Source organism: Vicia villosa, linkage group LG2, assembly GCF_029867415.1.
Source record: "Vicia villosa cultivar HV-30 ecotype Madison, WI linkage group LG2, Vvil1.0, whole genome shotgun sequence".
NCBI classification, from domain to species: Eukaryota; Viridiplantae; Streptophyta; class Magnoliopsida; order Fabales; family Fabaceae; genus Vicia; species Vicia villosa.
Window position 1 is genome coordinate 175,717,546 of NC_081181.1, and position 15,359 is coordinate 175,732,904.

Sequence of the window (15,359 nt, forward strand, 5' to 3'; positions counted from 1 at the left end):
TCATTTAAAGGTAATATTTTTAAAATCAAAAACCTCTGTTTCTCTTTGATTATGGTTTTTTGGCCATTATTATTATAGGATTCTTTGTTCATGATTTGTTTGATTTTTATGCAGTTGCTAATACAATGAATCTCACATGACAGGGCATGCTTATCACTTGAATACTCAAAAAGGTTAGTGCTTTGTATATTTGTTCAACATCTAGACTTTTTGTTTGACTACTTTTAAACCCCTAGTAGTTGGTTTATGTGATTTATGCATTGTGATTTAGAGTTGGTGTTTGCTTAAATTTAAGGTTTGTGTTTCTGTTTTTGTTTAGTTGTGTATCTCTAAAAGTGATTTAGGGTTAAGATCTTGTAATATGTAATGTATGGATCTGATGAAATATAATGGTTTTGTGTTTAAAAATTGTTGTGTTTTGATGTTCTTATAATATGTAATGTATGGATCTGATGAAATATAATGTTTTTGTGTTTAAAAATTGTTGTGTTTTGATGTTCTTATAATATGTAATGTATGGATCTGATGAAATATAATGGTTTTGTGTTTAAAAATTGTTGTGTTTTGATGTTCTTATAATATGTAATGTATGGATCTGATGAAATATAATGGTTTTGTGTTTAAAAATTGTTGTGTTTTGATGTTCTTATAATATGTAATGTATGGTTCTGATGAACTATAATGGTTTTGTGTTAAAAAATGTTTGTTTTGATCTTGCAGCTTGAAATATAATAAAAGTTTTCACGGATGATATAATAATGAAGAACCAATGAATTCTTGAAACATCCTAGAGGTAAAACTATCTTTTTGTTTTTCAGATAATCAAAAGATTGGTGTATATTGTTATTTTTGAATCATAATTACTAATCATCCTTGTAGATCCCTCCATTGACAACAACAATACTGTAGGAATTAAAGTAAAAATCCATACCATGAGCAAAAATGTATACCAAGAGTTTGTCTAAAAGATATTTACTATGATTGTAAATATGCTAAGTTTCTATTTGTTAATATCATAGAAATATTATGTAAGGGTTTGATATATTAAGTTTTTATCTTTTTCTACATGGAACTTATGAACAGGTAGAAGTAAAGAAGGAGTTTTACTCAGTAATTAACAAGATCATTTAAATTATCTTTTTCTATATGGAACTTATGAACAGATAGAAGCAAGGAAGGAGTTTCACTTAGAGCAATGAACAAGATCATTTAAAATTTTTAAGATCTTAGTAATTGTGTTTATGTGATTTTTAATTGTTTTTTTGAAGGACTTGAAAGGACTAAATTTTATTGATTTATTGTGTTATAATTTTTTATTTATCTTACTTCATGCTGAATCTGTGTGGTGTATCTCACTATTAAGTGATTAAAGTCATGACATTTATGTTAGATTTTAATTTGGTTGATTTAAGTCTATATTTAATCAAAACAATATATTAATATTTATTTTAAATTTAATTGTGTTGATTTGTTACAATAATCTGTATTTTTTTATGTAAAATTTGGGTTTGGTCTTCCAATTTTATTTGTATTATTAAGTTGGAGAAAAAATTGTAATATTGAGAATTTCAGAATGTATTTGCTTAGAGATAATTAGAACTTTTTTATTTAAATAATTAATATTATTTTATAAAAGATCAATTTACTTTGTCATTTTTTGAATTATAATAAAATTCATATTGGAATGTAATTGGGCTGTAAATTTGAGTGGCCCAATAAGGATTTTAAAAAAGGAAAAAAATATTGATCCAATTACCATTACAAACCGAATTAAACCGGTCCAGTTACTTCGAGACTTAAATTGGTCGGAATTGAGCCTGTAGAAGTCATCCGAGGGTTGGGCCGGATTGAAATTTTGGGTCCAAATTTGAACCGGCCCAAACCGATGTCCACCTAGCAAGGATACTATTCATATTTTATTTGTAGTATGGTATATCAAGGAGGATCTAGTATTACTCGAGTTAGGTGTTAAAAGATTGTAATTTGTATATATTTCTTTTTTTACTCTATATATACCAACACAATCAATACGTTTTATTATTTTCAATACTATTTTTGTTAAATAAAAACAAATTTGTATATATTGCCTTTTTAATATTATATTAAACTTTAAAAATGTTAAATAAAAACAAATTTGACACAAACATAGACTTTGTTGCATTCTTGCTTCCCCACCTTATTCACATTTGACCCTAGCACTAATTATTGATCCATAAACAACCTCTAGAAGAAGAATGTGAAAGTGACATTTAACGAACTTGATTAAGTTATCAAATAAGACATTTTCTAATTCACGTGTATTGTCATGCATCAAAGTTCCCCAACTTCTTAACACAAACCTTATCCGTCCCCAAATCAATGCCCCATCACCCTCCACAAACATCAATATCCCTGAGTCATTCTGCAATTAATTAATTACTCGCTTTTAAAGTTTTCGACATTAATTAAGAAATTTTAAGGTATAATATTATTATAAAACGTTACATTTCTACTAAATTAATTTTATTAACATATTAAAATAATTGTTTAATAATACTTAAATGAGATTAATTGCTATGCGCTATCAATATAAGTTTCTTTACACATTCAATGCATCACAACCTTTTAAAGCTATTACTTTATAGATCATTAAAATAAAAGTCAAACATTATTGAGGACTTAACGGCCACGATTAAGTGACAGTGTAACATTTCTTTACATGTTGGTGTATTTTAATTAAATTCTACTTAAATTTGATTAAAAAATAAAAATTATTTTTTCACTAGAAAGTGAAAATTGTAGGAGGCAATTCGGAGGGTCAACGAGGGAGCATATAACGCTTGAGACACACATCACTTGTGTACCTAAAACCTTAAGGTGATAGGTGTGTGGGCTCTCTAACTTATAAAGTGTCCATTTTTTTCTTTTCTAACCAATGTGAGACTTCTTCCTCACACTTGATTTTCAACACTCCCCTTAAGTGTGACTGTTGGAAGCTGCTTGGGAGGAAGTTATTAGGAGCATTGATACAAAGTTGAGGATTATGTATCTTTGAGAGTTTTGGGAATTTTGCCCCGATAAGTGATTTTTTAAATTTCACTTTAGTACTGCAGAGGATAAGAGAAGAGCATTGTCTTTGGGAACTTATAACTTAAAAGTAGTTTGCTTAAACTATTAAAGTGGGAACTAGATTTTAATCCTCATACTCAAAGACAAACTCATATACAATCATGGTTGCGCATATATGATCTCCCTCAAGATTAAGGGAGACCGCATGTTGTGTTTGAGATTGCGAGAGGGGTAGGTACCACTCATGCTAGATGAAGCTACCAAGATTCATTCTTTTGATCATTATGTGAGAGTTTTGGTGGACATTGATCTTTTCTAAAGATTATTTGATGAAATCATGGAGGAACGAGAAGGATTGCTTTTTATGTGGAAATAGTGTACGAGAAGCTACCAGAATATTGCGATCAATGTAAAGCCATTGGTCATGCTGTTAACTCTTGCCACTAGTTGATGCCTAAAAACAATGCAAAGGTAAATCGAACTACAAAGATTGGTGCAAAGCCGAAGATTACAACCAAGTATAATAAAAAGGAGAGAAATTCAAATTCTTCAAGCCTTCCTATTATCAAGGAAGACACTCATATTATCAAAGAAAATTCATCTATTATCAAGAAAGACACTCCTAATATCAAGGGAAACACTCCTTACCCAAAAAAAAAAAAACTCATATATCTTTTGTATATGTTAATAGTAAACCACAGTTTACAAATCCAACTCATCTTTTGTGGTTGCTTTTTTTCCCCCCCACTTTACAAACTACTAATCACACTATCAAATTGATTTAGATATCAACTTAACTTTGCAATTTCATAAAACATAGTTCAAATCTTATCTAAATCCATTGATGATGTTTTGTTACTATCTAATATCTATACATAGAATCAAGCCCTTCCATTCTACAACTAACAATTCTATGAAACACTTCCCTAATTTGTCTTTCCAAAGGATCCAATCCATCTTTCAAACCTTCACAAACATTCACAACATCTTCCACTTTAGCTCTAACTTCATCTTCTTTCTCCTCACTCAAAGGAAACTCCAATGAATCTGTCAAATCATTCATCACCCAAGCACACTTCTCAATCTTCTGAATCTCCTTCAAAAGACCACAAGAGTTCCTTCTCTCCGGCTTCTTCGACTCCTCCAAAATCTGCTCTTGGAGCAACTTTATTGGAGCCGCCCATGATAGCTGCCGAGGAACCAAAAAGTTGAGATGTAAACCCCTATCTTCACAAGGAATTGCAGCCACAAGTGCCCACATTGTAAACAACAAAATTGTACTCATTGTATAAATAGTCAATGCAATACCATTTGAAGCAACAAGATCATTATTCCTAGGAAAACAAAGATTGTTCCCTATTGCTTGTAATTGTCTAATAGCTGACCAATTCTTTGATTCACTCCATGGTCTAAATTGCCCAAACACAGACGAATCTCCTCGATGATGACGATCTCTATTAACAACGTTTCTACCAAATGATCTACTTCTAGATGCAAATGAAAACACATTATTAGAATCTTCATTACTCTCATCAACCATACCAACAGCCAAATCAACAAGAGCTTTCTTAACACGACGAAACTTTCCTTCACTAATGATTCTTTTATGATCCAAAGCACAAGGAACAATCTCCAATAGTTTCTCCCATTGTCTAACCATTTCAACACCATCACTAACAGCATTGCATATATCCAATGCCTTGACACTCCTCTCATAAAACTCATTCACCAAACGATCCAAAGGCGGTTTACACACTTTCGATCTATGGTTATGAAGAATCATTCTGAACTCCTCTTGGCAACAAAGGAATGCATCTAGAAGCTTCCTAACCCAAGAAAGTGACAACAAATCATTGCTTGAAACAGAAGATAGTTCATTGAACCTATCAGTTACATGTTTTTGAAACAAATTAAGCTCATTTTCTAAGCTTGAATTTTCCATAGAGTGAACTTGAGTACTACGTAGGTTCAGAATAGAAGAACCTAGATATTCTGTTGGAAAACGCATTCTTACTTAACAGTTAACACAAATATCACAGAAGCTTCTTTATATTATAAACATAAAACAATCACAGACCCAGTTATCAAATTTAACAGAAAATGGAAACTTTCTGTCAAATTTGAAAACTTTTTCACTAAATTAAAATACCCAGATTGAATTTCAAAGAATTTTTTTGAGAATGAGTGATTTAACACTCAATTGGGGAATTTAGGGTTTTGAAATTGGTGAAATTGAGGAATGAAAATTTGAAATTGATTGAAAAGCCAGGAAGGAAATGGGGAATGGATTGAGGAGAAAGAGGAAAGCGAGAAGCTTGATAGAGAAATGGAAGTGGGAATGAGAAGAAATTGGAAATGGGTTGTTGTTATATTGGGGATAATTGGACCGCGTTTAATAACGGTTGTTGAAAAACGAAATTAGAAAAAGAAAAGGAAAAAAAGATTAACGAGTAGGGATACTCGGTTAGAAAAAGACAATTATAATTGTTTTCTACAAAAAAAAAAAAAATTCAATTGACATGAATAAGCACTTTAGTGTACATTTTTGTATTTGAATGCTAGTGTGAATTGCTCAAACTCTCTTAAACACTCTATTAATGTATGGTGTCACGTCGCCTTTGTTTTTCAACCTCTCTATTATTGTCATTGTAAAGAAACACTTAACATTTCTTCATTATTGTTATGATCACTACTTTAAGAATAACTAGTAAAAACATGGATGAAAAGTAGATTTTAGTGATCTCAAATTTTACATTTTTTTAGATCTTCTATGCCTAACAATGATAAATGCTGTAGTAGCAAAGAATGCTGATCCTGCTATAACCAATGGAACAAACAGATTCTTTGATGTTTTTGCACTGTCCTTTTTTCCTTCATCTGTTTCATCTTTATCTTCTTTATGTTCTTCATGCACTTTCTCATTGTCTTTTTCTTCTTCTTCAAATTCTTCTATTTCATGATTTTCTTCTTCATCTTTGTTTATGCATTGTTCAAGTTCTTCTCCTTCATCTTCTAATTGTTGAGTGTTTAATGAATTTGGAACTATTGATTGTTGAACCATTTTTTGTTTTGAATGAGTAGCTTTAGCTTTTGATGGATCTTCTTTAGAAATGATTGCTTGTAGTACATGATCGTTCTTTTGTACCTCTTCTTTTCTTAATTCTTCTACCTTTGGAATTTCATTGTCTATATTGAGTGGTTCCACCTCAAATTTAGAAGTAGATTCTTCTGACTTTCTTTCATGTTCATGCACTTTTTCTGGAGTTTCATGCACTTTTTCTGCTACCCTTTTGGAGCCACTAGCCAAGTCAAATTGTGGAGTTGTTTCCTCCATTTTAGGCTTCATTTCTTCTTCACTCTTTGCAACCTTTGATTCTTCCCTTCTCTTGAGAATTTTTTCTTCTTCAACAGTCTTTGGTATTTTTGCATTGTCATTTTTTCCTTCACTTGTTTCATCTTTAGCTTCTTTCTGTTCATCTATTCCATGTTTTGCTTGTTCATCTTTGTTTGTGTACTTTTCAACTATTTGGCCTATTTGTTCATCTTGTAGCTTATCAACCTCACCTCTTGGTTCAACTCTTTGTTTTTCTTTTGAATGAGTAGTAGTAACTTGTGTTCCTCCTTCTTTCGAAATTGTTGCTTCGGGTACATTAATGTACCTTTCCTCCTCCTCCTTTTCTTTCTGTACTTCTTCAACCTTTGGAATTTCATTGTTCATGTTTGGTTCTATTGTTAATTCATGAGCCTTTTTTCTTTCAACTATAGCAGGTGATTCTTCTGATTTTCTTTGATCTTCTCTCTTTAGAGTTTCATGCACTTTTTCTGCCACACTTTTGGATCCACTAGCCATGTCAAGCTGTGAAGTTTTTTCCTTCATTTTAGGCTTATTTTCTTCTGTGGTTTGTATTGTTGTGAGTGTTGAATCATCTTTAGTTTCTTCACTGTCTGCAACCTTTAACCCTTCCCTTTTCTTCACAACTTTTCCTTTTTCAACATTCTTTGGTGAGAATTCTTTTGTTGCTTCATGTTCTTCAGTAACACATTCTGATTTTCTGTTTATTTCATCTTTTGATTGTTGATTAATGCTTTTGCCTTGCAACTTTGACGATTTAGCTCCTTCATATGCTGCAGTTTTCATTTCTGCAATATCATTCTTTGGCCTTTCACCCAATGATTTTTCTTCTTTATCATCAACTTCAAATTTTACCGAACGCTTTTTCTCCCGTGTTGTTTTCATTGTTTCATGTATCTTGTTCTTCTCATTATGGACATTTTGAGTTGTTTTGAGTTCTTTGAACGTATCTTTCTCTTTAGTCTCTACTTTTCCATCATCTCTTGCCGCATTTTCTTGCTCCCTATAATCGGTTTTCTTCTCAGACTCATTCGTTTTCTCTTGAACTCTGTCCCCTACTTCTTCTCCATTGTGAAATTCATCTTTTTCCTTCATTTCAATCAAACTTTCGATATCTTTTTCTTCAACTTCAGATTGAAACCTTGGTACTGATATTGGATTAATCACTTGATCTTCCATAGTGTCAACCACATTTGTGCATAATTTGTTACGAGTGAAATTTTCTCCTACTTTTGGTTTCTTTGGACTAAAAACTTCTTGGTTTGTACTTTCATCTTTTGATTCATTTCTCTCCTTGCTTTCAAACTTTGTATCCAACACCTTTGTCTTCTGTTTCTTATCCTTCGCATTCTTGTAATCAAACTCCTTAAATCCCATACTCACTACTGATTGAAATTCCCTGTCAGGATTTCTTATTCTTTCTATCTCAAACTCTTGAAGTTCTTCTTTTGTCATAGACTCGCCAAAATTTGGACCATCTATATCATTCCTCAAACCATCAATTTCTTCATTTTGTATGTTCTCATGTTTGTTTCCACTCATTTTCTTCATAGTCTTTTCACTATTTGCACCTTTTTCCTTGGCATCTTGAGTTTGATTTATCACTTGAAACTTTTGTGTTTTTCTTCCATCAACTAATCCAATACTAACATTCTCTTTATCAACTAACTCATCAATAGGATCAAGTTTTTTATTGCTATTTTCTTTCTCAATTATGTCCTCACATGGCTCATTTACAGCCTTACTTGCTTGTGATCTTCCTTCATTTTTCTCTTCTTGCAAAAAACATCCATCTCCTTCCTTTATTGTGTTTTTCTCGAAATCTTCATCTTCTTCATTTTGTATCTTCTCATTCACTTTCTTCACAAACTCTTTGGTTTTTCCACCCTTTTCATTGACATTTTCAATTTCCTCCTTCTCTTGAAACTTGTGTGTGATCTTTGTTGATCCTTCTCCATTCAACTTCACTATACCATATTCAATTTTATCGCCCTCATCTTTAACTATTGCCTTAGTTCTCTCCTTGAATTCTTCTTCTTCAAACTTTACTTTCTTCACAAATGGTACAACTTTTTCATTCTCTTCGAGACCTTTTATTTTCTCAATCTTTCTATCCTTTAGTTTCTCTCTTGTATCATTTTGTGAGTCTAAAATTTTCATTGGAATATCTTCTTTTGCATCCTTGGTATCTTGAGATTTTCTTTCCCTCACATCGTTCGACAAATAACATTCATCTTTTTCCTTTGTTACGACTTTCTTGAAGTCTTCACCTTCATTTTGTATCTTATTTTTAACTTTCTTCTCAAACTTTTCTGTTTTTTCACCCTTTTCATTGACATTTTTACTTTCTTCCTTCTCTTGAAAACTTCTTCCATCAGCACGGATCTTCGAAGTTCCCTCTCCTTTCAACTTTACAATATCAAATTCAATTTTATCATCCTGATCTTGGACTTTTTTAGCCTTAGTTCTCTCCTTGGATTCTTTTCCTTCCACCTTTTCCATCAAACTTTCACTTTCAACCAATCCTTTTTTAGTAACCTCTTTTTGTTCTTCCTCCTTTGCAACATTGAATCCTTTACTTTCATCGATCTCCGTAACTTTCTGTTTCAACTCCCCTGTCACATTCTTTGAGACATCATCCATTTCTGTTGTAGTATTCTCCTTTGCCTGTTGTTGACCACTTTCCTTTATTTCATTATCACTCTTTTCAATTTCCTCTTGCATTGTCTCTCTTGTTTTTCCTATCTTTGTTTCCACATACATCCTTTTGAATCCTTCACCTTCACCCTTCTCCTTAAAATATTCAATCTCTTTGTCCACCATTTCTTCTTTCACATTTTTGGATTCTTGAATCTTTTGAACATTCAATCCTTCACTTTCATCAAAACTTTTTTTAGGTAAGTTTTTAGGAAACTCTTCATTCGTTTTTACAACATCCTTTTGGATGGCATCTCCAAACACGACTTTTTGATCATCTTCGTTGACTTCAAAAGACTTCTTTTCGGAATCCATTCCTCCATTCTTCCTCCCTTTAGTGCTTTTAGCTTTCTCCATTTGCGGAACTTTAGGTTCTCTTAATTCATTTTGTTCCTTGCTACTTTCTTTCAAAACTTCTTTAAGTCTTTCCTTAGAGTCACACTTTGATCCTTCAACTTCCTTTTGTTTTGACTCTTCACTTTCTTGAATCAAAGCCTCTTCAAAAACTCTTTGGCTTGAGTCCACAATGTTATGTGAGACACCTTCGTCATCTTGTTCTATTTCTTTACTTCTCTCCTTGGATTCTTCTTCTCCCTCCTTTGCAACATTCAATCCTTTAATTCCTTCGATCTCCGCAACTTCTTGCTGTCCACCTCTCTTAATTCCATTCTCACTGTTTTCAATTTCCTCCTGCATTATTTCTCTTATATTATTGACTTTCGTTTCTTCCACATCCATCCTTTTAAGTCTATCACCTTCATCCTCCTCTTTCAAATATTTAATCTCTTTTCCCTTTCTTTTGACATCTTTGGTTTCTTGCATTTTTAGAACATTTAATCCTTCACTTTCCTCATGAGAACCTTTTGGTATTTTCTTAGAAAACTTTTCATTTATAGTTATCTTTCCATCAAATCCTTCTTTATTAGAATTTTTTACATTTGGTTCTTCATCTTTAGTTTCCTTCTTAGGCTCTATGAAGTTCTTATGATCATCATCATTGGCTTCAAAAGGTTCAAGTTTTGATACCTTCATTGCTTCAAATGGTTCCATGCTACTTTCTTTCACAATACTTTCTTTAATACCTTTTGTTTTCTCAATCCTTGTATTATTTCGTCCTTCTCTTGTTTCAACAGGTGAATCTAACATTTTCTTTGGAAAAACTTTGGCAGCATTGCTTGCTTTTGATATTTCTTTGTTTGCCTCTTCTTGCAAAAGTCTTTCATATTTCTTCTTTGTTATGTTTTTTTGGATACCTTCATTTTCTTCGTTTTGTACCTTCTCATACTCGTCTCCATTCACTTTCTTCATAGACTTTTCAATATTTGCACCCTCTTCATTGACATCTCCATCTTCAGTTTGTTCAATTTCTTGAAATTTTTGTTTTTTTCTTCCATCAAATATTCCATTTACATTCTCTCCCTCAAAAGACTCATTTGGTTCACCATGAATCTTTGTAGAACCCTCTCCTTTCAACTTCCCTATACCATGTTTATTTTTAACTTCCTCATCTTGGACCATTTCCTTAGATTTCTCCTTGTATTCACCTCCTTCCATTATTAAACTTTCATCTTCAACTAATGCATCATTGATAACCTCAGTTTGTTCTTCTTCGTTTGCAAAATTGAATCCTTTACTTCCTTCGGTCCCCGTAAACTTTTCATGACCACTTTCCTTAAGTTCATTCACATCCATCTTTATAGATTCATTTCCTTTTAACTTCACTATACTATATTCAACTGTATCTTCCATTTCATGGCGTATTTTCTTAGTTCTCTCGTTGTGTTCATCTCCTTCCACCATTAAAGTTTCATTTTCATCTAATGCTTCTTTGCTTACCTTGTGTTGTTCTTCCTCGTTCTCAAAATTGAATCCTTTACTTCCTTCAATCCCCGCAAATTGTTCATGACCACTTTCCTTAAGTACATTCTCATTCTCTGCAATTTCCTCCCGCATGGTCTCTTTTGTATTATTTTCTTTCTTTTGTTCCCCATGTTTCCTTTCAAATCTTTCACCTTCACCCTTCTCTACAAAATATTCAACCTCTTTGTTCACTATTTCTTCTTTCACATTTTTGGTTTCTTGCATCTTTTCAACATTCAATTCTCCCTCTTCCTTTGAATTACTTTTAGGTAAGTGCTTAGGAAACTCTTTGTTTATATTCACCATTCCATCATCAAACCCTTCCTTACCATCAAGCTTTTCTAAAACACATTCTTGATCTCCATCTTTAATTCTCATCTTAGGCTTTATGATTTCCTTTTGAAAATCTTGATTGGCTTCAAAAGGAAACTTTTCATGTTCCCCTCCTTTCATCTCCATTTTAGTGCTTGTAGTTGTCTCCATTTGTGGAATCCTATACTCTTCAAATTCATCTTGGTTTATACAACCAATTTTACTAGGAATATGACCAACTACATTTTGTTCAACTTCTAACACCTTCATTGCTTCAAATGGTTCCATGCTATTTTCTTTCCCACTTTCTTTAAAATATTCTTTAGACTCTTTTTGTTTTGACTCTCCACTTTGTTGAATCATTGAATCTTCAAAAACTCTTTGGCTTGTTTCTACAATGTTATGTGAGGTACCTTTACCAATATCTTTTACCTTACCATCTTCACTCCTAAAGATAGATTCTTCTTTTTCTTCTTCTTTTAGTGTCCCTCCAATTATGTCCCTACTAACATCATCATGCTTCTTGTTAGCACCTCTACTATCCATCTTTTGATCCTCAAACTCTTTATCTTTGCTCATATCTTCAAACTTTCTTGAGATGAATACACCAACACCTTTATCTCGTTCTGATTTCTTCATAACTTCATATTCTTCTTTGTCGTCCTTTTCTCTCGCACTCTCTCCATTTCCATTTTCAATTCTCAATTTAGAATCTCCAACTTCTTTTTCTATTGGTTCTTCGTTTACATCCTTGTTGGTTTCATTAAGCATCTTCTCCATATTTTCTAGTGTCTTTGATGCTTCATATGTTTCATTTCTATCCTTTTCTCCTATATCTTTTACCTTACTATCCTCAACCCTCAAGTTAGATAGTTCTTTTTCTTTTATATCTTTTTCTCTTAAGTCCTTAGAAACATCATCAATTCCATTTATAATCTTTCCATTTCCATCCTCATTTCTCAACTTAGATTCTCCAACTTCTCTTTGTATTGTCTCTTTATTAAATTTCTTGTTGATATCATCATCAAGCATCTTTTCTATGATATTTTCACTTACTTCCCTATGTTGAAATTCAGAATCTTTTGACCCTTTTTGGCTTGTCTCTCCAACACTACTAGAAACATGATCAATTTCACTTTTCTCTAGGTTTGATTTTCCTTTGTCAAAGTATTGTTCCTTAAATTCCTCAATCTTAAGACCACAAATCCCTTTGACCAACTTTGGCATGACAATACTCATCATCCACTCCTCTTCATTGTAATTTGCTTTGATCTTATCCAAATTCACACCATGAGGAATTTTGAAAACCTTATTGAAACCTTTAACATCAACCACTTTCCTTTGCATTACCCATCCCATCATCACCATTTCTTGAATTGGTTTCTTTCCACTAATTGATATCTTACTCCCATCTTTACTAATCTTGATGTCAATGTTATTTCTCTTATAACCTGTGTTTGCATGAATATTTTACCAATGTATATAAAGTAAAAGATAAAAGTCAAAATAAAATATAAGTACTCTCAAACCAAACCGAAATGTCGATCGAACCGAACTAAACTTAAAATAACCGTACTGTTATGTTTGATTAATTAATTAACTGACCTATGTTTCGCAAACACTTCTAGAACCAAACCAAATGATAAATAAATCGAATCGAAGCTGAAAATAAAAAATGCTAACAACAAATTTAAATCTTTTATTTAAAAATATTCAAAAAAATGTATAATATTTCGGTTTCGGAAAACTATATTCTAACTATTTGATACGGTTCGAAATTCCGAACCTCCAAACTTATATACATTTTGGTTCAGTTTGGTTCTAGATAAATTGAAACAGTTCAATTTGATTCGTGTGACTTTTTACCAAGATTCAATTAGGTTTTTTGACTTAAATATACCATGAACACATTCCTAAAAGCTAGTACTAAATTAATTTTGCAGGAATTAAAATCAAAATTTGTTAATTTTATTGGATCAAAAATAGATATAAATTTAGAAGAATACAAAAGATACAATGAAAGAAAAAACTGACCTTTTAGATTGGCAGTAAGGATGAACATGGTGTTGTTTTCTCTAGAATGAAAAACTGGTTCTACATCCTTCATCAATTGAAACTCAGAGATGGAATCAATGTCATCTTTAGTTTTAGTGATTTTGAGTCCTAATTCTAGCTCCATCTTTGTTGCTGCTAAACTGTTTTCTTAGAAAAACAAGATTAAGAAATGGTGCAAAAAAAAAGTAAAAGGTTAGGAAATTGATGCTTCTATCTTAGTCTAAATAGTTTCTATAAAAAGGAAAAGTATATATTCTTTTCTGCCTCATGTAGCTCTAGTGGGTGTCGGTAGAAAATTTGAGGCTGCTTAAACAGTCTGTATCTATTATATTTCTTTTGTTTTATAAAATAGTAACGGCTTGAACTCATAAAAAGAAGTAGTAATGGCTTGTGTTGCACGTTTGATATACTAAAACAAGATATTATTCTGGCTAAAATTTGAACCTAGACAATCTATTTTTTTTTTAATTTTATTTTATATTTTCTCTCTCAAAGTTAGCCTTATAGCTACTAATGCTGTGTCTGGTTTGACGTTTGAGCAGCCAAATCCACGTCTACTTCCTCCTCCACCGTGATTTTTAGAAACTGCAAAATTAAATTTCTACGATAACATGGAATTTCGCCACGCTTTTCCTTTCCTTGCCGCTAAACCATCTCTATTTATCTTAACTATTGTATATTTGTATTCACTTTTTATTCAATTGTTTATAAATTAAATAAATAACTTTATTCAATTATTCAACTACTAGTATTTTTTATTTCTCAAATTAAATAGACTATTATTTGATCGTTTGATTGAGTTTTATTAACGGTTGAAATTTTGTGTAAAATTAAAATTTGAGATCTTGAGAGTGTGTTCCTTTCAAAATTTCAGGTTCGAATCCTACTGGATACAAATTACTTATTAAAAAAAAATTGACATCTTGATATATATCATTTGATTATATATATATATATATATATATATATATATATATATATATATATATATATATATATATATATATATATATATATATATATATATATATATATATATATATATATATATATATATATATATATATATATATAATGAGTGGTGGAATTAAGTTCAGAATAATCAAATCCAAAATAATTTGAAAAATACTTCTGTATTGTGAAATTAGAATTTCTATTTTTTGATACCATAATATAAGTTTATTTTCTTTGGAGTGAAAGGTGTTTTTGTTTTATATTAATATTCCTTCTTCCTAATGCTTGTTTCTCTTGAGGTATGAATTCTTCACATTTATTAAACTTATTTATCTATGTTTATTCTTATTACTAGTCCTTGTTTATCTAAGAAGTCACCTTTTCCTCCCTAACCTACTTTCACAGGGTTTCTTCAAGAGACAACCTCTGCGTCAATGTTTCTTATCGTCTAAGAACCTCATCCTAGCGGTACTATTTTTCCTTTTGGATTTTCCCTATCGGATTTATTTCTTTAGACTATAACACATTCGGTTCAAGCAAGATTTACGTGTTTTGATTGTGAGATCAACATGAATTAATACTAGTAATAAAAATAAAGATACATAAACAAGTTTAACTAATTGCTTAAAAACTCGTACCTTTTGAGAGCAATAGGAATCAGGAATAAGGAATTTAGTATGAGAAATTGAGACTAAGCATGTTGAAAAGCATATATTACTGATTTCATATTTTATAGCATATATTGAGTATTAAGTATATTTACAAACATGATGAGAGCTTCCTGTTATAGGTGAAGAGGAAGTCTCTAGAGAACAATACTTTATTGTTTTTTACATTACGAAAAGATAAGGTACTATTTTCTAACCTTATCACTCCCTCTCTCTATAATTGATATATATCATTTGATAATTGATATATATATATATATATATATATATATATATATATATATATATATATATATATATATATATATATATATATATATATATATATATATATATATATATATATATATATATATATATATATATATATATATATATAGGGGAGGCACAAAGTTTATGAGTTTATATAGGGG

General features: G+C 31.2%; 2 protein-coding genes across 4 annotated transcripts; both read right to left on the reverse strand.

Moving 5' to 3' along the window:
• Nucleotides 1-3,792: 3,792 nt before the first annotated feature.
• On the reverse strand, nt 3,793-5,363 carry LOC131653050 (protein BYPASS1-LIKE-like). Its single transcript, XM_058923088.1, has one exon. It carries the CDS (start codon nt 5,054-5,056, stop codon nt 3,911-3,913), a length of 1,146 nt encoding a protein of 381 aa, XP_058779071.1. The 5' UTR covers nt 5,057-5,363; the 3' UTR covers nt 3,793-3,910.
• Nucleotides 5,364-5,561: 198 nt separating this feature from the next.
• On the reverse strand, nt 5,562-15,149 carry LOC131653049 (uncharacterized). Of its 3 annotated transcripts, none has more exons than XM_058923086.1 (3): nt 14,917-15,149; nt 13,304-13,464; nt 5,562-12,720 (listed from the first exon to the last, which is right to left on the reverse strand). In XM_058923086.1, exons 2-3 carry the CDS (start codon nt 13,446-13,448, stop codon nt 5,798-5,800), a joined length of 7,068 nt encoding a protein of 2,355 aa, XP_058779069.1. In that variant the 5' UTR covers nt 13,449-13,464; nt 14,917-15,149; the 3' UTR covers nt 5,562-5,797. The 3 variants fall into 3 exon arrangements, with proteins under 3 accessions (XP_058779069.1, XP_058779070.1, XP_058779068.1); XM_058923087.1 differs by having other exon boundaries at nt 13,304-13,471; XM_058923085.1 differs by lacking the exon at nt 14,917-15,149 and having other exon boundaries at nt 13,304-14,198.
• Nucleotides 15,150-15,359: the final 210 nt, after the last annotated feature.